This window comes from Dryobates pubescens, chromosome 27, assembly GCF_014839835.1.
Source record: "Dryobates pubescens isolate bDryPub1 chromosome 27, bDryPub1.pri, whole genome shotgun sequence".
Taxonomy (NCBI): domain Eukaryota; kingdom Metazoa; phylum Chordata; class Aves; order Piciformes; family Picidae; genus Dryobates; species Dryobates pubescens.
In genome coordinates this window covers 7,193,251-7,217,428 of record NC_071638.1, presented here as the reverse complement: position 1 = coordinate 7,217,428, position 24,178 = coordinate 7,193,251, and the positions used below count along the sequence as shown (strand labels likewise).

Sequence of the window (24,178 nt, the reverse complement as noted above, 5' to 3'; positions counted from 1 at the left end):
TTATTCCTGCAAACCAAGACTGATCCCTGAAAGAGAAAATGTGCAGGAGGGCATTTGCCTGTTCATATTTTATTGTTTTAAAATAATTTCTTCAGAAGTGGAGTAGGTACAGTCATGAAGAAGGTTCTTTCTTCTCCCCGGAAGCATTTAGCACCTATTTCCAGCCAGGTGTGTAGCAGCATGGCTGCTCTGTTTGTGGGCATAAAATTCTTTTAGGCAGCAAAGGAATTGTTCGGCTTGCTAGATTCATGCTTTAGTTCTTAAAGTCCTTGAGTTTGTACTGCCTGGGTTTATAGTCAACACTTTGGAAGTCGCAAGCAGCTACTTCTGTAATCAACCTTCTGATTGCAAAGGCTGGAGAGAGCTCTGCCTCTCCTATTCACTCTCAGGACTTCATCCCAAAAATAGTTCATAGGCTGTGGGGTACAGTGGTACTTGGTATGCATACGTATTACAGGACCACAGTCACAGAACATTTCATGTTGGAAAAGACCCTCAGGATCACCAAGTTCAATGCAGAACCCTACTCTACAAGGTTCACCCCTAAACCATAGCCCCAAGCACCAACTCATCCAAGGTTGGTGACTCCACCACCTCCCTGGGCAGCACATTCTAATGCCTGACCACTCTTGCCCTGAAAAAATGTTTCCTAATGTCCAATCTAAACCTACCCAGTCACAGCTATCCCAGCTATCATGGGACAGTTTCACTAAGTGCTACAAGTAATGGGCTGACAAATTAGCTCCAGTGTTTTTTTTTCCCCTCTTTCTAGTTCTTTATCTTTGCTGCACCATCTATTTCTAGCCTATTCATGCAAACTGAGTTTTAAGAGCTTCCTCTCTTTCCACTCCTCTGCATACATGTGGCAGCATCATCTTTGTGCTGTGAGGTCACCTGGCTCCTGAGCTGCAAGTGTAAGACAAGAAGGTTGTCTTCCTTTCCTGATTATACCTATTGTGGGTTTGAAATCTCCTAGTTTGTGTCTTTAACCACGTATTCATCCAAAATGAATGCTTCTGAAGCTGGTAATGTTGGAGACAGATGTTGTGGCAATAAAATTTCATATTTAAATAAGAAATCAAAAGGGGAGCCCAACAAATCAGTATTTCTTTTTCCCAGTATTTGTCCTAGGGGATGTGGAGGAGTAATTCTTCCCAAGTTGTAGATCCTTGCTATGTATATGAGTTGCTAATTCTACCCGCTTGATATGGTGGCTTGATTGAATTTGAGGCCAGTCCATGTCATACATTTATCCATCCATTTGGTCTCCATTTCTTCATCCATTTATTCATCCATTTCTTGTACATTTCTTCATCCATTTCTAATCCATTCTTCATCCATTTCTTATACATTTCTTCATTCATTTATTATCCATTTCTTCATCCCTTTTTTACCCATTTCTTCATCCATTTTTTACCCATTTCTTATACATGTCTTCATTAATTTCTTCATCCATTTATTACCCATTTCTTATCCATTTCTTATCTATTTCTTCATTCATTTCTTCATCCATTTCTTATCCATTTCTTAATTTCTTCTCCATTTCTTCATTCATTTCTTCATCCATATGTTTCTGTTACACCTTTGCAGCTTAGTGCATTCATGGCTTACATGCCAAGAAAAATGTGTTCCTTGAATTTACAGTCTCCATGTGTAGACAGAATCCAATGTCCTCACAACTATCTGAAGCCTAGGGACACATAGATTGAGGTTAGAGATTCTGTCATTTGCCAGCAGGAGCAAGGAGGTCATTCTGCCCCTGTACACTGCACTGGTTAGGCCACAGCTTGAGTCCTGTGTCAAGTTCTGGGCTCCTCAGTTTAGGAAAGATGTTGAGTTGCTGGATGGTGTCCAGAGAAGGGCAACAAAGCTGGGGAGGGGTTTGGAGCACAGCCCTCTGAGGAGAGGCTGAGGGAGCTGGGGTTGCTTAACCTGGAGAAGAGGAGGCTCAGGGGAGACCTCCTTGCTCTCTACAACTCCCTGAAGGGAGGTTGTAGCCAGGTGGGAGTTGGTCTCTTCTCCCAGGCAACCATCACCAGAACAAGAGGACACAGCCTCAAGCTGTGCCAGGGAATGTTTAGGTTGGATGTTAGGAAGAAACTCTTCACAGAAAGAGTGATTGGCCATTGGAATGTGCTGCCCAGGGAGGTGGTGGAGTCACCATCATTGGAAGTGTTTAAGAAGACACTGGATGAGGCACTTGGTGCCATGGTTTAGTTGATGAGATTGTGTTGGGTGATAGGTTGGACTTGATGATCTTGAAGGTCTCTTCCAACCTGGTTAACTCTGTTCTATTCTATTCTATTCTATTCTATTCTATTCTATTCTATTCTATTCTATTCTATTCTCATTACAGTTTAGTTGGGAAGACTAATTCAGTGTATAACCCACTTGTATGCTGTCCCTATCTTCTCCACAGAGTTTTACAACATTGTGGTTGGTGTGAAAACTCTACAGTAAACAGGAACTTCCCTTGTAAATATTGATTTGTGGAAGATTGTACTTTGGGTCTTTGCCCCTAACACACACCCTGTTGTATTTCTCTCAGGCTTACCTAAATACCCACAATCAAAAGGAGGTATTGGAGTTGGGCACCCACCTCATGTGTTTATATCTTTCATCTACTGACTGTTTGGGAGTCTTAAATCTAATTGGAAACAACATAAAAAAGCATATGGGGCTGTGGGTCACTATTTTGGTGTTGTTTTACCAGGGGAGATGCAAGCATTGATTCTCTTGTAATACCTTGCACAAAAATGTGGAGAATGTTTATATTAAGAAGATAGAGATTGCTGGCAGGGAGTCTGCAGCACAATTGAGAGTAGTGCTACAGACTGGGGGATGAGTGGCTGGAGAGCAGCCTGGCTTTAAAGGAACCTGACAGTGCTGGGTGACAGCAGCTGAACAGGAGCCAGTAGTGATCTCAGGGGGCACAGAAGGCCAATGGCATCCTGGCTTGGATCAGGAATACTGTGGCCATCAGGAGCAGAGCTGTAGTCCTGCCCTGTACTCAGCATTGGTGAGGCCTCACCTCGAGCACTATGTGCAGCTATGGGCCCTTCACTTCAGGAAAGATCTTGAGGTGCTGAAGTAGAGAAGAGCAACCAAACTGGGCAGGGGGCTGGAGAGAAAGGCTGATGAGCAGAGGCTGAGGGAGCTGGGGGTGTTCAGCCTGGAGAAGAGGAGACTTATCACCCTCTATAACTCCCTCAAAGAAAGTTGTAGTCAGGTAGGGGTCAGGCTCTTCTCCCAGGCAACTTGTGCCAGGACAAGAGGGCATGGCCTGAAGCTGTGCCAGGGGAGGTTTACGTTGGATATCAGGAAGCACTTCCTCACAGAAGGGCTGATTAGGCACTGGGATGGACTGCCCAGGGAGGTGGTGGAGTCACCATCACTGGAGGTCTTTAGGAAAAGCATGGCTGTGGCACTTGGTGGCAGGGTTTAGCTGATGTGGTGGTGTTAGGTCATAGGCTAGACTTGATGATCTCAGAGGTCTATTCCAGCCTCAATAATTCTGTGATCCTGTAACCTGCATAAATAGCATTTTTCTCTGTAGCTCATTAGGAGACTGCACTTGTCAAGGCAAAAATGTCTACTGACAAACGCAAGAAGAAATGTGAGACAGGCAGCAGCCTCTTAGAGTTGTGTCTAAAAAGTCCAGGCTCTCAGTAGGACTTCAAATGGCTTTTTCTAAGCTGAAGAAGTATTACCAGCACTATGTCATTTGTGTTCCGCTCCATTGCATCCTCTTTAAATGTAATGGAGTTATGAAGTTGCTTGGATGAAGAGAGTCTTTTGATTGCTGTTTAGGCATTATACAGGACCAGGTTAATGTCTGTGAACCTCCCAGCTGGAAGTTTCTAACACTAACTTGCAGCTTCCATCAGAGATCAAAGTAATTTGCTAACATAAATTATTTATACATAGGACTGAAAGAAATCTATAATAACAATAAGGCACCTCCACGAGATAATCACCAGACCAGAAGCACTCATCTCTACCACCTAGCCCTGCAGGGGTTTGTAATTATCTCCTGCAAACCACACCTCTAGTGATTGCTTTGTTGGGATTTTTTTTGCTTCAATGCAGCATTGCCACTTGCAGTGCTTTTCCTGGCAAATATTGCTAAAATATTGTTGGGTTAGAATAGAATAAAATAAACCAGGTTGGAAGAGACCTTCAAGATCATCGTGTCCAACCTATCATCCAACACCACCTAATCAACTAAACCATGGCACCAAGCACCCTATCAAGTCTCCTCCTGAACACCTCCAGTGATGGTGACTCCACCACCTCCTCGGGCAGCCCATTCCAATGGGCAATCACTCTCACTGTGTAGAACTTCTTCCTGACATCCAGCCTAAACCTGCCCTGGCACAGCTTGAGACTGTGTCCTCTTGTTCTGCCACTGGTTGCCTGGGAGAAGAGACCAACCCCTGCCTGACTACAACCCCGCTTCAGGTAGTTGTAGAGAGCAATAAGGTCACCCCTGAGCCTCCTCTTCTCCAGGCTAAGCAACCCCAGCTCCCTCAGCCTCTCCTCATAGGGCTTGTGTTCCAAACCCCTCACCAACTTCGCTGCCCTTCTCTGGACACCTTCCAGCAAGTCAACCTCCTTCCTAAACTGAGGGGCCCAGAACTGGACACATTACTCGAGGTGTGGCCTAACCAGTGCAGCGTACAGGGGTTGTTGTTGGGGTTTTTGTGGTTTTTAAGCTCAGAAACAGAAGACTTGTGGTAGTCATGCAAAGATAAAATGCCCTGGTGAGACCTCACCTGGAATATTGCATCCAGTTCTGGGCTCCCCAGTGCAAGAGGAACAGGGATCTGCTTGAGAGAGTCCAACAGAGGGCTACAAGGATGATGAAGGGACTGCAGCACTGCCTGGTGAGGAGAGGCTGAGAGCCCTGGGGCTGTTTATTCTGGAGAGGAGAAGACTGAGAGGGGATTTAATAAGTGTTTATAAATATCTGAGGGCTGGGAATCAAGAGGGAAGGGACAGACTCTGCTCATTTGCACCCTCTGCTAGGACAAGGGGCAATGGATAGAACTACAGCACAGGAGGTTCCACCTTAACATGAGGAGGAACTTCTCCTCTGTGAGGATCAGAGAACATTGGAACAGGCTCCACAGAGGGATTGTGGAGACTCCTTCTCTGGGCACTTTCCAGACCCATCTGGATGCATTCCTGTGTGACCTGCACTAGATTCTATGATCCTGCTCTGGCAGCGGGGTTGGACTCACAGTATCACAGTATCACCAAGGTTGGAAGAGACCTCAAAGATCATCGAGTCCAACCTGTCACCACAGACCTCATGACTAGATCATGGCACCAAGTGTCACCAATCCCCTCTTGACTCGATGGTCTCTGGAGGTCCCTTCCTACCCCTAATAGCCTGTGAGCCTGCGAAGTACACACAATACTGAATGCAGTTAATAGAGATTTTAATATCAACAATAAAGTACTAAACATGATTCTGTAGGCATTTAGAGAGGTACCTATGCTTTTTCCTCAAGTTATTCAGTGGAATTAACCCATTATCTGTTCCCATTCCCCATGGCTTTGTAGTGATCTATGGAAAATTGACTATTTACATGATGCTGTCTGCTTTTCCCTGCTTCCTGCAGCTAAAATTACATTAAAAGAGGCTAAAAATGCACTAAATGCTCTCATAAAATTGCTCTTCTGTGTAGATTGCTGCAGTATTTGCACAGAAGCATACCATGATTACAGATGGGGAAAAGCTTGTGAGAGGTGATGGTCTCTGTAGCAATAACCATAAAGTACCTCCTCCAGCCTCTGCTCAAGCACTCAGATCAGAAACAACAGCCTTAACACCATGTTGTGCTTACCAAACATACTCTAGTCTTAACACAAATAGAATTATAGAATCACAGAATTGTCAGGGTTGGAAGGATCCTCAAGGATCACCCAGTTCCAACCCTCCTGCCATGGGCAGGGACACCTCATACTACAGCAGGTTGCTCACAGCCACATCCAGCCTGGCTACAAAATCCTCCAGGCACCACCTCCCTGGACAACCTGTGCCAGTCTTTCACCACCCTCATGCTGAAGAACTTCTTCCTAACTTCCAATCTGAATCAACCCACTTCTAGTTTTGCAACATTCCCCCCAGTCCTATCACTCCCTGACACCCTAAAAAGCCCCTCCCCACCTTTCTTGTAGCCCCTTCAGATACTGGAAGGCCACAAGAAGGTCTCCTGGGAGCCTTCTCTTCTCCAGACTGAACAGCCCTAACTCCCTTAGTCTGTCCTCATAGCAGAGCAGCTCCAGCCTTCTGCTCATCCTCATGGCCCTTCTCTGGACATGCTCCAGCACCTCCAGATCCTTCCTGTGATAGGGGCTGCAGAACTGGATGCAGTATACAAAAACCCTACCTCCAAACAACAACAACACACCACCACCACCACCCCCAGTTTTAAAAAACCCTAAACAGGCAAACACACACACACACACACACACACACACACACACACAAATCCACCCAGAGGAACAATTAGAAACAAGATATTGATTTAAAAGTGCCTTCCAAAATAGATATGTTTGGATGTTGTGTCAATGACACAGGTTTCTGATGAGTACAATGGAATACAGGTTCTGTGCTGCTACAACCAGAGCTGTACCTAGTGAATCTGGAAGTGACAGCACTGTTGGGTGGTACAAAGGTCTCTAAGATGGAGCACAAAAATGAGATTTTGAATATAGCCTTGTTTCAGTCTCATTCAGAGCTTCGTGAATCAACCAGGCTAATTTAAACCAAGTCTACCATGTAATAGAACAGCAACCATGGAGAGCACCAGGCGGCTGTGTGAGCTGTGACCATGCTAACACCAATCAATAAGCAATTGATTTCTGCCATTCTGAACAAGCTGCAAGTGACACAGCAGCTTCACCATTAGCCTAGCCAATATGGGCTTCCAGACTGGAATGTCAGGGGAGCAGGAACGTGTTTTGCTGTCACCATGCCATTGCAGGCTCAGTTAGAGCTGTGCAGATTATACAGCTGACATCCATGGCTGAATCTGTGCTGGGATTTATGACAGTATATGCAGTGTCCAGAACTGGAGACAGTGCTCCAGGTAGGGTCTTACCAGAGTGGAGCAGAAGGGGAGAATCGCCTCCCTCGCCCTTCTAGCCACACTTCTCTTGCTGCAGCCCAGGCTCTGGTTGGCTTTTTGGGCTGCAAGTGTACACTGGTGAGTCATGCTGAGCTTCTCATCCACCAGCACCCCCAAGTCCTTTTCTTCATGGCTGCTCTCAAGCCAGTCCCTGCCCAGCCTATATCAATGCAGGGGATTGCCCTAACCCAGCTGCAGGACCTTGCACTTGGTCTTGTTGAACCTCATGAACCTTGGCTTGGGCCCAGCTCTGCAGCCTGTCCAGGTCCATCTGGATGCATCCCTTCCCTCCAGCCTGTCAGCTGCACCATACAGTCTGGTGTCACTGGTGACCTTGCTGAGGGAGCCTCTATGCCACTGTCCATGTCACTGATGAAGGTGTTGGCATCCTGAGCTGTTTTGGTTTGTTTGCTCTTGAGCACTTCCTAACTGTACAGAACTGTTTCCTGACCTCTGGTGATCACTGAGCAGGGAATTATCTATTATAGACTCTGGGTCTCATTGCCAACTTGTAACAATCAGTTCAGCATATAGAATGCAATAGAATAGAATGGAATAGAATAGAATAGAATAGACCAGACCAGGTTGGAAGAGAACTTCAAGATCATCGCGTCCAACCTATCAACTAATCCAACACCACCTAATCAACTAACCCATGACACCAAGCACCCTATTAAGTCTCCTCCTGAACACCTCCAATGATAGTGACTCTACCACGTACCCAGGCAGCCCATTCCAATGGGCAATCACTCTCTCTGTATAGAACTTCTTCCTAACATTCAGCATAAACCTCCCCTGGCGCAGCCTGAGACTGTGTCCTCTTGTTCTGGTGCTGGCTGCCTGGGAGAAGAGACCAACCTCCACCTGTCTACAACCTCCCTTCAGGTAGTTGTAGAGAGCAATAAGGTCACCCCTGAGTCTCCTCCTTTCCAGGCTAAGCAACCCCAGCTCCTTCAACCTCTCCTCATAGGGCTGTGTTCCAAGCCCCTCACCAACTTTGTTGCCCTTCTCTGCCCTTCTCTTGTTCCAGCAAGTCAACATCCTTCCTGAACTGAGGGGCCCAGAACTGGACACAGGACTCAAGGTGTTATGTTGCATTGTATTATTGTTGCTGGCTTTAAGGTTTTTAAAATTAAAAAGTAACAAGCACTACAAGATTTATTTCTTTTTTAAATATGTATCATTCCAGTCCATTGCTGGGACCAGCAAAGAATCCCACAGCCCCAAGGAAGTGTTCCGAGACAGGCCCACACACTCTTTGATGAAGGAGGAACTAAAACTGAGTACCTAGAATGTGTCCTTACAATGGATATCCAAGCCTAGAGAAAAAGGGGACTGGATGAGGAGAAGCTGAGGGACCTGGGGCTTTTTAGTCTGGAAAAGAGAAGACTGAGAGGAGATTTAATAAATGTTTGTAAATATCTGAGGACTGGGGATGAGGAGGGAGGGGACAGGCTCTGCTCCCTTGCTCTCTGTGATAGGACAACGAGCAATGGATGTAAGCTGCAGCACAGGAGGTTCCACCTCAACACAAGGGGAAACCTCTTTACTGTAAGGGTGACAGAACACTGGAACAGGCTGCCCAGAGAGGTTATGGAGTCTCCTTCTCTGGAGACTTTCAAGGCCCATCTTGATGCATTCCTCTGTGACCTGAGCTAGATTCTGTGGTCCTGCTCTGGCAGGGAGGTTGGACTTAATGATATCTTCCAACCTCTGACATCCTATGACCCTGTGAAGTGATTGTATGTTCCACTGGAGCTGGGATTGTTTAGCCTGGAGAAGAGAAGGCTCAGGGGTGACCTTATTGCCCTCTACAACTACCTGAAAGGTGGTTGTAGACAGGAAGGGGTTGGTCTCTTCTCCCAGGCAACCAGCACCAGAACAAGGCGACACAGTCTCAAGCTGTGCCAGGGGAGGTTTAGACTTGAGGTGAGGAAAAAGTTCTTCACTGAGCGAGTCGTTCGTCATTGGAATGTGCTGCCCAGGGAGGTGGTGGAGTCGCCGTCCCTGGAGGTGTTCAAGGGGAGATTGGACGTGGCACTTGGTGCCATGGTCTAGTCATGAGGTCTGTTGGGACAGGTTGGACTTGATGATCCTTGGGGTCTCTTCCAACCTTTGTGATACTGTGATACTGCTGCTGGAAGTTTGGCTTACTGGTTGGTGTTCAAGTTCTTTTGAAAGACTTGGAAGCTTGAGGTTTGGAAGGGAACATTTTGGTTGCTTTTTAATGGATAGTGAAGTCCTCAGGACATCTTTTCTCTAAGAAATACCCTCTGCATCCATGAATATGTGTGGTGGGTTGAAACTATCCCTCAACTGATTTGGAGAACTACCCCCAAAATAAAATCTCCAGACCAGCTCAGTTTGGGATGGAAACAAATGAAGCTCTATTTACAAGCAAACTACAATCTAGAAATATGAAATGCAATGAGTATGTACCAAATATACAATAGATGTACCATATATAGATACTTACAACTCATAAACAACACAGGAAAAGTGTTCAGACCTTCCCAGATGGATCCAGGGGACCGTTCACCTCCTTCCCCACTCCCTCCTTCCATTCCATTACCTCACACCGTAGTCACAGTATCACAGTATCACAGTATAACTAAGGTTGGAAGAGACCCCAAGGATCATCAAGTCCAACCTGTAGTCAAAACAGAGATCCCCTGGCAAGGCCACAGGAGAGAGAGAAGAAGTTGCAAGCCGAAGTGACAGAAGAAGGGAAGAAAGAACTGTTTATGCCTCTGCTCTATATCCCACTACCAAGCCAATGAATTACATAGACCTCAGTATTATTTTCCTTTTGTATCCAATGGTAATCTTACATTACTTTCAGTCTTTGCAGTTGGGAACCAGGCTAAAGTTCCCCCTTCAAACTGTAACAATATCTGAGCCTCTTGCTCTCAGTAGGGTTCTCTCAGCATTTTAGGTCATGTTCTGACTTTCTTTCCCTTTGGCTCTTTGAACCTGGTAAATTACCATGTTCTCTCTTTTTTTTTCCCCTTTTCATTTTTGCTAGAGGGAAAAGGTGCATAACTCCTGCAAAAAAAAAATTACCTAATGGCTTCACAAAAAGCTGGGGTACACCCCCAAAACTTTACAACAACCAACCTTCCAATTTATTCTATCGAAACACCAGACCCAAAGAGATTCATCTCCATAAAACTGTGCTTTACAGTCTGCTGCCAGAAGTTGTGGAAACAGACATACACCATAAGAACTATTCTCTTTGAAAGAGAAACTTTGCTGTCTGCAATGCTTTATTGAGCTGTTCAGTGTAACTCGATTGTTCTGGCCTCAAAAGCAACCTTGTTACCCACCTAGAGATATTGCTGTACCTGAAAGGAAGGAGGAAAGAAGCTTGGATCGTACAAGCCAGTGATCATTTCTAAGCAGCATTCTCCTCTTTTTACTCTGTCTGCAAGCTCAAATCTCTTCTCCCTCCTTTTAAAACAAAGTTCCCATCATTCTGAATGCAATTAAGCCTCTCCCACTTTGCCAGGACTGTTAGGAAGATACTAGGCAATGAGCAGCAAAAGTTTGGTTTGGCAGGGTCCCAGATGGTTAGGCTGCAAGGCTAAAGGCAGAACCAAATCCTTCCAGCCACCCTGATGTAAGAAGAGATACACTGTGTGCTTTCCTGGTCTATATTGGCTCTTTTGTTTGGCTGGGGGTTGGGGTTATATACTGAATATTTTGTGGTTGATGTGTGTGTGTGTGTGTGTGGTGGGTTGAAATTACACATCCTCCCCAGCTAATTGGAAATTACCCCCAGAGTAAATTCCCCCCAAAAAACCAAACTCAGAATCAAAATGGAAGTTATATTTACCAAAGGTAAGCTAAAACCAGAGAGTAGAAAATGCAATGAATATGTACAAAATATATTTACAACTCAACAATCAGTGACTGAAGGAACTGGGGCTGTTTAGCTTGAAAAAGAGGAGGCTGAAGGGAGACCTCATTGCTGTCTACAACTACCTGAAAGGAGGTTGCAGAGGCTGCTGCTGGTCTCTTCCCACAGGTAATTAGTGATAGAAAAAAGAGAGAACAGCCTCAAGCTCTGACTGGGTAGGTTTAGACTGGACATTAGGAAACATCTTTTCAGGGCAAGAGTGGTCAGGCATTGGGATGTGCCACCAGGGAGGTGGTTGAGTCCCCAAGCTTGGATGCATTTAAAGGTGATTTGGATGTGGTGCTTGGGGCTGTGGTTTAGGGGTGACCCTTGTAAAGTAGAGTTCTGGGTTAGACTTGGTGATCCTGAGGGTCTCTTCCAACCTGAATGTTTCTGTGATTCTGTGATCAGAAGTGCCCTCCTGGGCAGTCCACAGGGACCATTAGCAACCCTCTCCCCTCCCTCCCTTGCCTTACCTCACACACAGTAGTCAAAACAGAGATTATCCTGGCAAGGCCACAGAGAGAGAGAGAAAAGCTGCAAGCAGAAGCAACAGAAGAAGAAGAAAGAGGAAAGAGCTCTCTGTGCAACCAAGTATAAGCTATTCAGCCAACCAATGGAATGATATAGACCTATCAATTGTTATTATTCTGTGTCCAATGGTAATTTATTTCCCTTTTTGACTCAAAGTCTGTGGAAAATCCCTACTCTTATTTTGCAGTTAGGAACAAGGCTGAAGTTCCACCTTCAGACTATGACAATGTGTTTTATACTTCTGTGAGAAAAGTATGGGGGGGGGAAGACACACGTTCCTCTTCCTCAGAAAACAGTCTAGTAGTTGTGTATGCATGGACTTGGTGATCCCCAGGGTCTTTTCCAGCCCAAATGTTTCTGTGGTTCTGTGATGTGCTTTAATTGAGTTCCACTGCAACATAACCTGGAGGAATACTCAGTCACGAATTGTCTTAAAGGGCAAACTGTTTCTGTGGGACCCTGATTGTCAGGGGGGAAATGCTGAGCAGGCTAACTTACTTGCAGCCAGTGTGTATCTTGCAATTTGGCTCCATATAGGGTGGTTGCTGTGAACTCCAGTTGTTGGAATGAATTTGAAATTATCAAGGATTTAAGCTGGGAAACTTGTGGAAGAGTTAGCAGGCTCGAGGGAGCTGAGGTCATTCAGCCTCGAGGAGACAAAGCTCTGGGGAGACTTAATAGCAGCCTTCCAGTACCTGAAGGGAGCCTGCAAGAAGGATGGAGAGGGACTGTGACAGTGACAGGGGCCATGGTTTGAAATTAGAGAAGAGTAGATTTAGGCTGGACATTAGGAAGAAATTCTTTACCATGAGGGTGGTAGAACAATGGAACAGGTTGCTCAGGGAGGTAGTTGAGGCCCCATCCCTGCAGATGTTCAAGGTCAGGCTCTATATGGCTCTGAGCAACCTGATCTAGTGGAGGACATCCCTGGTCATTGCAAGGGGGTTGGACTAGGTGACTTTTGGAGGTCCCTTCCAACCCAAACCTGTGATTCTAAGACACCTCCTACTGCTTTTTTGAATGTTTGGCTTAACAGTAGGAGTTTGTAATCCTGATAATTTTCTGTGGGGGCTTTCAGAACTGCATTTCTGAGAGGTACAAAAAAATGCTGGAAGTGTAACACCTTGTCTTGTTTGCTTCCACAGCAAGAAAAGCTGGGTGATATCTGCTTCTCCCTCCGTTACGTGCCGACCGCTGGCAAACTGACCGTCGTCATTCTGGAGGCAAAGAACTTGAAGAAGATGGATGTCGGTGGGCTGTCAGGTATGGGCATGAAAATCTGCCTGTGGGTTTGGCAGGCTTGCAGATGCATAAACCCAACACTTGTTCTGTGGGGGGAAAAAAGGTAAGGGCTCTTTGTTCACTGAATGCAAAAGTGTGATTTGTGTGTTCCAAAAGCTGGGGCATGACTGGGGGTATCAGAATTCGTTCTAGCTTTAAGAAGAGGAGTTGCATTGCACATTGCATTCCTCTCCAAGACAAAGTCTGAAGAGTTAAACAGTCAGATGACAGCACAAGCTCTCTGTACTTCTGCTCCGTTGCCTGGAGATCAATAGAGACTATTCAAGCAAGAGGAAGAAAAAATCTGACTACAATTCCTGCTAGCTGCTTAATCTCACACAATGTGAGCGTTTGCCTGCAATGTTAGTAACAACACCTAACAAGGGAACTCACCACAGGTCACTGTGCTGTCTGCAGGTCAAGATGCTAGGATGATGGCTGCTACATTGGAAGGGCTCAGGTGTGATTGTTTCCATGCTCAGAGCTGAGAGTGCTCTGCATTTGTGTGTACAGCAGCAATGGAAGCGACGGTCTTGTACCTGTGCGTGGTGGGTTGAAATTACACGTCCTCCCTCCTCCCCCTCCAACTCATTTGGAGAAAACTACCCCCAAAATAAATTGCCAGACCAGCTCAGCTTGGGATGGAAGCAAATGAAGCTCTGTTTACAAGCAAACTACAATCTAGAAGTATGAAATGCAATGTGTATGTACCAAAAGCACAATAGATGTACAATATAGATATATTTACAATTTATAAACAGCACAGAAACTCCTCAGACCCCCTCTGGACAGATCCAGGGGACAATTCACCTCCCTCCCTCCCTCCCTCCCTCCCTCCTTCCTGTTACCTCACACAGTAGTCAAAACAGAGATCCCCTGGCAAGACCACAGGAGAGAAAGAGGGAAGTTGCAAGCAGAAGCAACAGAAGAAGAAAAGAAGAGCAAGAATTGTTTCTGCCTCTGCTCTGTATCCCCTTAGCAAGCCAATGGATTCTATAGACCTTACCATTATTTTCCTTTTACATCCAATGGTAATTTATTTTACTTCCAGTCTTTGCAGTCAGGATCTGAGCTAAAGTTTCCCCTTCAAACTCTTAACATTGTGGTAGTCAGTGAGGTTGGTATCTCCAACATGCTTTGCATAGTCCTCATAGTCTATAGCAAGGCTATAGACAGAGTGAGTGGGATGGGATAAGCCATCTCTAAGGGAGTGTGCAGTCAGCACACATTACATCAGGGCTCTATCTCTGGGGTAGGGCTGTCCCAGGGACATGATGGAGCTGCACCTAGGCTGCTGTTCTCTGCTGTGTATGGAATTTGAGCACAAGCTACTGTTTAAGTTGCCAGATACCTGAGACCAAATTAAATAACAGGATGGTTTTTTTCCAGGAGAACTTTATTTTACATACCTTCTGTTTAAAAGATGCAGTTTCTACCCACCATTGAGAACGAGGATATTTTCAGCACAGCCCTAGAAGTGAAGACTTGTACAGCTGTCACTAAGACAAAGATGATGTAATTGCTGCTTGGGAATTAGCAAGTGACAGGAAAAACATCTTTTGCTTCTATTTTCCTCAGATCTTAGTGCAAGGTTGTAACAAGTCATATCCAAAACACCCAGAGAAATGGGAACCTGCTGAAAGCAAGCCTGAAAGTTGTATTTACTAGTTTTGATGAACAAAGTGAGGGAAAAGAGCCTCTTACCAGTACCAGTTATTGGGTTTTCTTTTCTTTTACTTCCTTCTAAACTATTAAACTGTATTTCAGCAGACATAGTAAAGTAAAATATATGAAAATGTTGTTGCAGTCATCACCTCACCTCAATCAAGTCTGGGTTTCTCTTGTCTGAAGTGGACACTGGATTAGGACACACTGCTAACAGTTTCCCTAATGCTCTACTGAACCAACTGCAAATTAATGTTCTTAAGTACATTTACTTCCTAATTGTTATCTAATGAAAGAATAGATTCTCATAATCACAGAACATTAGAGGTTGGAAGGGACGTCCAGAGATCTTTGAGTCCTAACCCCCTGCCAGGGCAGGACCACAGAATCTAGGGCAGATTGCACAGGAATGCATCCAGATGGGTCTGGAAAGTCTCCAGAGAAGGAGACTCCACAAGCTCTCTGGGCAGCCTGTATCAGTGCTCTGTCACCCTCACAGTAAAGAAGTTCCTCCTCATAGTGAGGGGAAATCTTCTGTGTTTCAGCTTGTACCTTTTGTTCCTTGTCTTAATACTGGACACCTCCAAAAAGAGCTTGGCCCCCTCCACTTGACACCCACCCCTCAGCTATTGATAGACATCGATCAGATCCCCTCTCAACCTGCTCTTCTCCAGACTAAACAGCCCCAGGGCTCTCAGTCTCTCTTCATAGGGGAGATGCTCAAGTCCCCTAATCATCCTTGTGGCTCTCTGTTGGATTCTCTCCGGCAGGTCTCTGTCTCTCTTGAACTGGGAAATGAAGTGTGGGATTTTTTGACTGAAGTCTAACTCTAAGAGCCAGATCATCTATATTATTTTCCAAGCTTTGCAAGAAATGCGATGGATAATGGGTACTCAGCTCTTGAGAAAAGAAAGAGAGGAGCAGAGGAAGCACTAATGAACTGGAGACCTTCTGCAAACTTCAGAAGGGAAAATATAATGCCCTCTGTTGGAAATAACTATGGGGAAATGAACCCTCCTCTGTGCTAAAGCCCATGGAGGACACTGTAATACATTTCTAGGGGATGATAGGTTTTATTCTCCTCTTTTAGGGTCGTGCCCAACTAGAAACATCGTGTTCTCTAGGAGATAAGCAAACCCAATGGGATGCCACACTTGTAGCAGGAATTCAAAAGCCACTGAAAGTGATAAATGGCAGTTAGAACAGTATTCCTCAGGCAGTAATTACAGATGAAATGGTGTTAGTTTAAAGTGGGTGCAGTACCTTTCATTAGGGAATTTATCTTCTGAATACATTATGCAGAAATAACTGTTGAAATCAAGCTGAGATTCTCTTGGTCATTATTCACCCTAAATAACACCCAGTCTCAAAGTGCAGTGCTTCTAGGTGGTAATGCAGGTGGCAGGGTTTCATCTTGATTGCTGAGTTCTTTCCCCACCACTTCTGTTATTTTCTCTAGATGCTAAAAGATGCTAAAAGGACTCTTCTCTTTTTGCAAAGCTGAAAGTTTTGCATTGGAGTGGAGGTGGGAAAACGTTAGCAATCAAATGTGATCTCCAGCTGAACGTTACCTGTGTACTCCACAGCACTTACTGTTGCCAAGGGAAAGCCATTAGCAAGAGGAGACAAGAAAAACCTTCAAAGTTTGTCAAAAATAGGCAAAAAGTATTTGAATTTTTTTTTTTTAGTTTAGAATGTCTTTTTAGTATTCTCTCCTATATTGGAGAAAATGCTGGGAAAAGCAGAAGACAGACATTTGGAAAGGTCTCTGCTGCCTCTTGCATCCAGTCTTTGTGCCTCTCTGTGGGACCCTTGGCCCCCTCCACTTGACCCCCACCCCTCAGATATTGATAGACTTTGATCAGATCCCCTCTCAGCCTTCTCTTCTCCAGACTAAACAGCCCCAGGGCTCTTAGTCTCTCTTGTGACTAAAGCAAACCTTGTTCTCAAACATTGGAACTGTTCAGCCTGAGCTCATCAAACCACCACCAGAAGGAGTGGAAATTGCTGCTTCTGGCAAGCAGTTGTGCATGTTTCAGACTGCCATTTGCATTATTTACATTATATTCCAGTGCATTTTAAATGACATGAAGTTCTACATAAAGAGAGTGATTGCCCATTGGAATGGGCTGCTTGAGGAGGTGGTGGAGTCACCATCATTGGAGGTGTTCAGGAGGAGACTTGATAGGGTGCTTGGTGCCATGGGTTAGTTGATTAGGTGGTGTTGGATGATAGGTTGGACACAATGATCTTGACGGTCTCTTCCAACTTGGTTTATTCTATTCTGTTCTATCTGGCAGGTGATAGGTAGGAATGTCAGCTGTAAGAAGATTATTTTTATTTGCCTGAGCTTGGTAAACATGGGGTACATGACTTTATAGGTGTCCTTCACACAAACTGTCTATGGGGCTTAGAAGCTTAGGTCTTACAGCAAATCAAGGGAACTTAAACTGCCAAGTCACTGTGTTGGGTTTTGTAAATTCATCAAGATGATTTGCAAAATTAGAAGATTTCAAAGCCAGTTTGCAGCTTAATCTCTCCAATCAGGCCATGGAGACCTAGTCTGGCTAATTCCTTGATAAGGGCACAGCGCAGCTTAGTAATGCTGTTTGGTTCACAAGGGCTGCCAATGAATTGGGATGCTTAATTCAGATTTACAATCCCTTCTGCTCCAGAGAGAGGGCAGGAATTCTCTGCAGCTCCCTGGAGACTTTCAGTCCACATGTGGACTCAAAGGAGCATGAAGTTTTTATCTAAATGGTTTTTTCTTTGCAATTTTTACTTATTTTGAAAATAAAAAAAGATGGTTATTTAACCCTCAGCACAGCTGACTAGCAGCCAGTGTGGGCAGTGCAATGCATATGGTGCTTCCTTTTATTACACAGGAAGATCCCCATTATTTACAGCACATTTATGCAAGCAGTTCTGTAAGTTTCCATGTATTCAGTCATACTCTCCTTTTGGACCTGAAGAAGAGGCTGTGGCTGGCACCCAAACAGACTTTGGTACCTGGGACCTTCAGCTTAAATGTTTTTTCCTTGTCCTTTTCCTTTTTCCCTTTTTTTCCTTTTTCCCTTTTTCCTTTTTTCCCCTTTTTCCCCTTTTTCCTTTTCCCCTTTTCCTTCTCCCCTTTTCCTTCTCCCCTTCTCCTTCTCCTTCTCCTTCTCCTTCTCCTTCTCCTTCTCCTTCTCCTTCTCCTTCTCCTTCTCCTTCTCCTTCTCCTTCTCCTTCTCCTTCTCCTTCTCCTTCTCCTTCTCCTCCTTCTCCTCCTTCTTCTCCTTCTCTTTCCCTTTCCCTTTCCCTTTCCCTTTCCCTTTCCCTTTCCCTTTCCCTTTCCCTTTCCCTTTCCCTTTCCCTTTCCCTTTCCCTTTCCCTTTCCCTTTCCCTTTCCCTTTTTTGTATTTCCTTTCCCTTTTTCCTTTTCCTTGTCTTTTTTACTTTTCCTCTTCCCTTTTCATTTGTCCTTTTCCTTTTCCTCTTCCCTTTTCATTTTTTTCCTTTTCCTTTTCCTGTTTCCTTTTCCTTTTTCCTTTTCCAGTCTTCTACGAACATCAGTGACTGCATATATGACTGACAAAACACTATTTTGTAGCCAAAATGATTGGTGACACAATGATGATAAGTTTAAGTCTTACCACATCTGATAATCACTTCAAGATTAATTTCAGAATGGTTTACTCTTTCTGAAACTCTTTGCAAAGCAATGTGGGTTTGTGGGGTTTTAGTATGCTTAGCTTTTAGTGACTCTAATTACCAGGAATGCATCCTAGTAGCAAGCAATGCAGCCCTCCTCCTTGTCTCAGCACTGCTGCCTCTCACCGCTCCTGCCTCAGCTGGTGTGGCCTCAGGTGTTGCTTTAGGAGCTGTTGCCAAGTAGCAAATATTATAGGAGACCCCAAACTCTATCTCTTTGTGCCAAATGAATGCCTACCTTCTGCCAAGTAGCAAATATTATAATAGACTCTAAACTCTACCTATTTATGCCAAAATAACACTTAGGAAGAGCTGCAAGGAGAAGAGGATTGTCACCGAATCCATGTGCTCTGCCTTCTACAGAAAGCTGCAGACACAACCATAAAGAGAAAGTGCCCCATAATCCAGTCCATTATGTGTGAGAGCTGATCTCAATATTTATGAGTTAGGAATAGAAAACACACAGCACCTCTCTATATCTGCCAAGCAAACACGCAGTCAGAAGCGTCTCTGGGGGCCAAATGGTACTATGGCAGAAATAAAGGCAGTTTTCTACAATTAGACATTTATTTGTTTTAAATATTGCCTTCCAATTGAAAAGGCTTGATTGAATGTCTTAGAAAAGAATGGGGGAAAATTAAAACCTGGTTAGAAGCCAGCTCTTTGAAGACAGACTGAATGCTCACCAATTATGCAGTCAGAGCATTCACTTTTAATAACTTCATTAAAACATAAGGGACCTTAAAAGCTGGCTAGCACAAATGCAATATTATGGGAAGAGAAATAAATCCTTAGTGTCATGGCCTTGCTATAAGCCATTTTGTAAGCATAGCTCAGTGAATATTAAGGGGAAAGAAAACAGTCTTATTAAAAGATGAAAGAAACAACAAACCACCACAACAGCTGCATTTGCAACTAGCCTAAGCCTAAAGAATCCAACAGAGATCAGTACCAACATGTACTTTAAGATCTCTACTTACTGTGAGGATTTCTACAACATCTATTATCTCAGTATCTGTACTGTAATACACTGACAGAACTTCCAACAAGTGCAGGGTCCTGAATCTGAGTCAGGGCAAGACCAGGCACCAATATAGATTGGGCAGGGATTGGCTTGAGAGCAGCCATGAAGAAAGGGACTTGGGGGTGCCTGTGGATGAGAAGCTCAACATGAGCCAGCAGTGTGCACTTGCAGCCCACAAAGCCAACCAGAGCCTGGGCTGCAGCAAGGGAAGTGTGGCCAGCAGGGAGAGGGAGGTGATTCTCCCCCTCTGCTCCACTCTGCTGAGACCCCACCTGGAGGACTGTGTCCAGTTCTGGAGCCCCTGTTACAAGAAGGTTCTGGAGGTGCTGGAAGGTGTCCATAGAAGGGCCACAAGAATGACCAGAGGGCTGGAGTACTTCTCCTTTGAAGACAGACTGAGAGAGTTGGGGCTGTTCAGTCTGGAGAGGAGAAGGCTCCCAGGAGACCCTCTTGTGGCCTTCCAGTATCTGAAGGGGGCTACAAGAAAGCTGGGGAGGGACTTTGTAGGGTGTCAGGGAGTTACAGGTCTGGAAGGAATGGAGCAAAACTAGAAGTGGGTAGATTCAGATTGGATGTTAGGAAGAAGTACTACCCCATGAGGGTGGTGAGACACTGGCACAGGTTGCCCAGGGAGGTGGTGGAAGCCTCATCCCTGGAGATTTTTATGGCCAGGCTGGATGTGGCTGTGAGCAACCTGCTGTAGTGGGAGGGGATTGGAACCGGATGATTCTTGAGGTCCCTTCCGACCCTAACTCTTCTATGATTCTATGCCTGCAGCAATACATCTCTCTTAAAACTTGTAGGCTCCTACAGTGGTGATGGAATCAGGCACCAGATCTCCACCATGTTAAAAGCTTTCTGGAAAGAACTTCTGTTCTTCTGCCTGGAAGAACATTTCTGTTGATGACATCTTCCTTAAGGCTGCACAGTAGGGAGGGGAGTTCTTGTCTGAAATGGTCTTCTTTGAATGGCAGTAGTTCTAATCCCAACATCAATCTGCCTCAAGATAAAAGTTGAAGAAGGCAATTGTAAAATCAAAATATCTTCCAAAATGCACTGTGTGCAGCAGAGAAGCCATGTTAAAGGATACACAGACTCTCATATTCCAGGAGACTCTTATGGGGAAACTGTCAGGTAATTGCCCATTTTGGAGTGAGTACACAATTTCCACTGAGTCATCTGCTACAGGCTATTGCACACAATAATGTATTGTATTAGAACCATCAAATGTGATAATTCCTGCAAAGCAGCAGAGTCAAATTGCTCTCTTTTTTCTACACTGTGCTTTAAATGATGGAAAAGACATTGTGCCTGCTGATTACCACAAAACCTGTAGGCATTGCTTTCATAAAGCTCAGGACAAACATTGTCCCAAAAATGCTTCTGAGTTCTGCAGGTGTTGGAATAGATTCTAGATCTGCAAAAGGAAAGAAAGTTTGTGGTACATGTACATCTCCTTAATCATGCACACTAGCCAAAGGCAGAGGAGGTCAGAACCCAGCTGTGTGGATGCTGCCAGCTGGTAGTCATAATTGTCTGTCATTGCTATTGACAGTTCAAGAGAGACAGGGAGCTACTAGAGAGAGTGCAGCACAGAGCCACAAGAATGATTAGGGGAGAGGAACATCTTCCATATGAGGAGAGCCTGAGGGAGCTGAGGGCTCTGTAGCTTGGAGAGGAGGAGCCTGAGAGGTGACCTCATTCATGTTGATAGAGATGGGCAGGGTGAGTGCCAAGAGGATGGAGCCAGGCTCTGCTGGGTGATGCCCAATGCCGGCACAAGGGGCAGTGGTGGAAGTTAAGGCATAGGAATTTCCATGGAAACATAGGGAAGGATTTTTTCCTTGTGAGCGTGAGAGAACTCTGGAAGAGGCTGCCCAGCGGGGTTATGGAGTCTCCCTGTCTGGAGATATTCAAAACCCACCTGGATGTGTTCCTGTGTGACGTGGTCTAGGTGATCCTGCTCTGGCAGGGGGGTTGGACAGGATGAGCTTTCAAGGTCTCTTGCAGCCCCTAACATTCTGTGATTCCCTACACATACATACCTCCAAACAGAGAGAAGAGAGTCCTTCTATTCTTCTATTGGAACAGCTACATCTAAATAATGTATTTTGTGTCTGTCTGCATGATTGTTCCTGATTAAATTACAGTATGCTTTTATTTGGTTATGCAGTCCCAAAGCAAGTGTGCAGATGTGTGTGTTAATTACTCATATGAAAATGAGATAGTTAATACTTCAGGTTTTCAAACTCTACATGAATTTCATAGCAACGTGAGTGGCTGTAAAATGGATGTAGAAATACTGTAGATAGATTCTGGAGTCCTTAGGGAAATTAGTCAGTTCTCTTACAAGTAGGTTTAATTTATTTTTACTCTCTGAAAATTGCAGCCTTGTGTCTTTTCTTTTAATGGGTTTGAAGGGGAGAAAAAATTAAAACAGGAACTCAGAAAGAAAAGATATTTTTCCATCTCTATAAATACAGTTTAGATCGGTGCTTAAATGGTCTCAGAAAGTGAGGGAAGTATAACAAGGGATTTCCTTTTCAGGACCACCTAAAGTCATGGAAGATTTTAAGACAGCGAGGTGAGCATTTTATTAGCACTGTTAGGCAGCTGAAGTTTCACAGTATCACAGTATCACCAAGGTTAGAAGAGACCTCAAAGATCATCGAGTCCAACCTGTCACCACAGACCTCATGACTAAACCATGGCACCAAGTGCCACGTCCAGTCCCCTCTTGAACACCTCCAGGGACGGTGACTCCACCACCTCCCTGGGCAGCACATTCCAATGACGAACGACTCTCTTAGTGAAGAACTTTCTCCTCACCTTGAGCCTAAATTTGCCCTGGTGCAGCTTGGGACTGTGTCCTCTTGTTCTGGTGCTGGTTGCTAGAGAGAAGAGACCAACCCCTTCCTGGCTACAGCCACCCTGCAGGTAGTTGTAGAGAGCAATGAGGTCTCCCCTGAGCCTCCTCTTCTCCAGGCTAAGCAACCCCAGCTCCCTCAGCCTCTCCTCATGGGGCTGTGCTCAAGGCCTCTCCCCAGCCTCATTGCCCTTCTCTGGTCATGTTCAAGTGTCTCAATGTCCTTCCTAAACTGAGTGGCCCAGAACTGGACACAGGACTCAAGGTGTGGACTTTCCAAATAAATAGAAACAATTTTAAAGTCAACTTCACACATGCTTTTAAATCCCACATGCCTGGGTTTTGTTTGTTAAATCCCATCTGAGCAAAAGATTATCAGTCTCTGCTGGATCTTTGTGCAGTTATTTCTTACATTCCTCCTGACTCTGTTTGCAAGGTGTGAGCCCTTTGTGTGCACATCTCAAAAGGAAAGAAACATTTCACAAATTAGACCCTTGATCCTGATCCTGAATTATCCCTGAAGGAAGCAGGGATTCTGTGCTGGGAAGGGGACTGCAAGTGCAGCGTGCTGACAATACCATTGTGATGACAGAGGAAGTGGATACTTCAGTGCAAGGAGAGAGAAAGAAAATAGCTGTTGCTAGTTCTTTGTGGGTATCACTACTGTACATATGTGTTTTATGGGTGGCAGCTGTGCAAATCTGTTCACACATTTGGCAATGCCAGTGTTTCTCTGGCAGCTATGGGATTCTTATTACTGAATATTCTGGACATTAGGAAGAAAAATGTCACATTACAAGTGGTCACACATTAGAATGTGCTGCTCAGGGAGGTGGTGGAGTTGTCAGCCTTGGATGTGTTTAAAGGTGGTCTGGATGTGGTGATTGGGGATATGGTTTAGGGGTGAACCTTGTGGAGTAGGGTTCTGGGTTGGACTTGGTGACCCTGAGGGTCCTTTCCAACCTGAATGTCTCTGTGATTCTGTGAACGAAAATGGAAAAGAAGTTTTCCCATTGCTAGTTCCAAATGGCTTCAAAATAGATTAAGAGCAGATTTAGATCAGATATTAGGAACACTTGGTGGTGGAACACTGCAACAGGTTGCCCAGGGAGATGGGTGAGTTCCCTTCCCTGGAGATATTCAAGGTTAGGCTTGACAAGGCCCTGGGCAACCTGATCTGTCCCTGCTGACTTTGGGGAGGTCAGATTGGGTGAGCTTTGGAGGTCCCTTCCAGCCCAGACCATTCTATGATTCTATGAATCTATGATTCTAAATCCTTTCTAATTGAAGGTGGAAGTCCTACTTTTGATTCCTTTGTTCCAGTTCCCCCCAAAGGTCCATTACCCTTCTTGAGCTAACAGGAGAGAAATGTAAACTGGCTGCTAATTGAAACTCAGATGCCAACATTCAGTTATTCTCACTAGGCCTTTTGTGTGTCAGGGTTGGATGAGACCTCAAGGATCATCCAGTTCCAAACCCCCTGCCATGGCCAGGGACAACTCACATTAGGGCAGGTTGCTCACAGCCACATCCAGCCTGGCCTTCAAAACCTCCAGGCATGAGGCTTCCACCACCTCCCTGGGCAACCTGTGCCAGTGTCTCACCACCCTCATGGGGAAGAACTTCTTCCTAACATCCAATATGAATCTACCCACTTGTAGTTTTGCCCCATTCCTCCCAGTCCTATCACTCCCTGACACCCTCAAAAGTCCCTCCCCAGATTTCTTGTAGCCCCCTTCAGATCCTGGAAGGCCACAAGAGGGTCTCCTGGGAGCCTTCTCCTCTCCAGAATGAACAGCTCCAACTCTCTCAGTCTGTCTTCATAGGAGAGGTGCTCCAGCCCTCTGGGCTGTTTCTTCTTTCCATCACAGGCAATGTGGCTTTAGAGCCACTTCGTTATAGAATAGAATAGAATAGAATAGAATTGAATTGAATTGAATTGAATTGAGTTGAATTGAATTGAATTGAATAAACCAGGTTGGAAGAGACCTTCAAGATCATCATGTCCAACCTATCATCCAACACCACCTAATCAACTAAACCATGCAACCAAGCACCCTATCAAGTCTTCTCCTGAA

General features: G+C 45.0%; 1 protein-coding gene across 2 annotated transcripts in view; it reads left to right on the top strand.

Moving 5' to 3' along the window:
• The window catches only part of LOC104296364 (synaptotagmin-1), a 524,009-nt gene that overhangs the window by 438,431 nt on the left and 61,400 nt on the right, over nucleotides 1-24,178 (top strand). For both annotated transcript variants that reach the window (XM_054173953.1, XM_054173952.1), the window contains exon 9: nucleotides 12,717-12,834. In XM_054173953.1, the coding sequence (XP_054029928.1) occupies nucleotides 12,717-12,834 (118 nt within the window). The remainder of the gene's footprint in view (nucleotides 1-12,716; nucleotides 12,835-24,178) is intronic.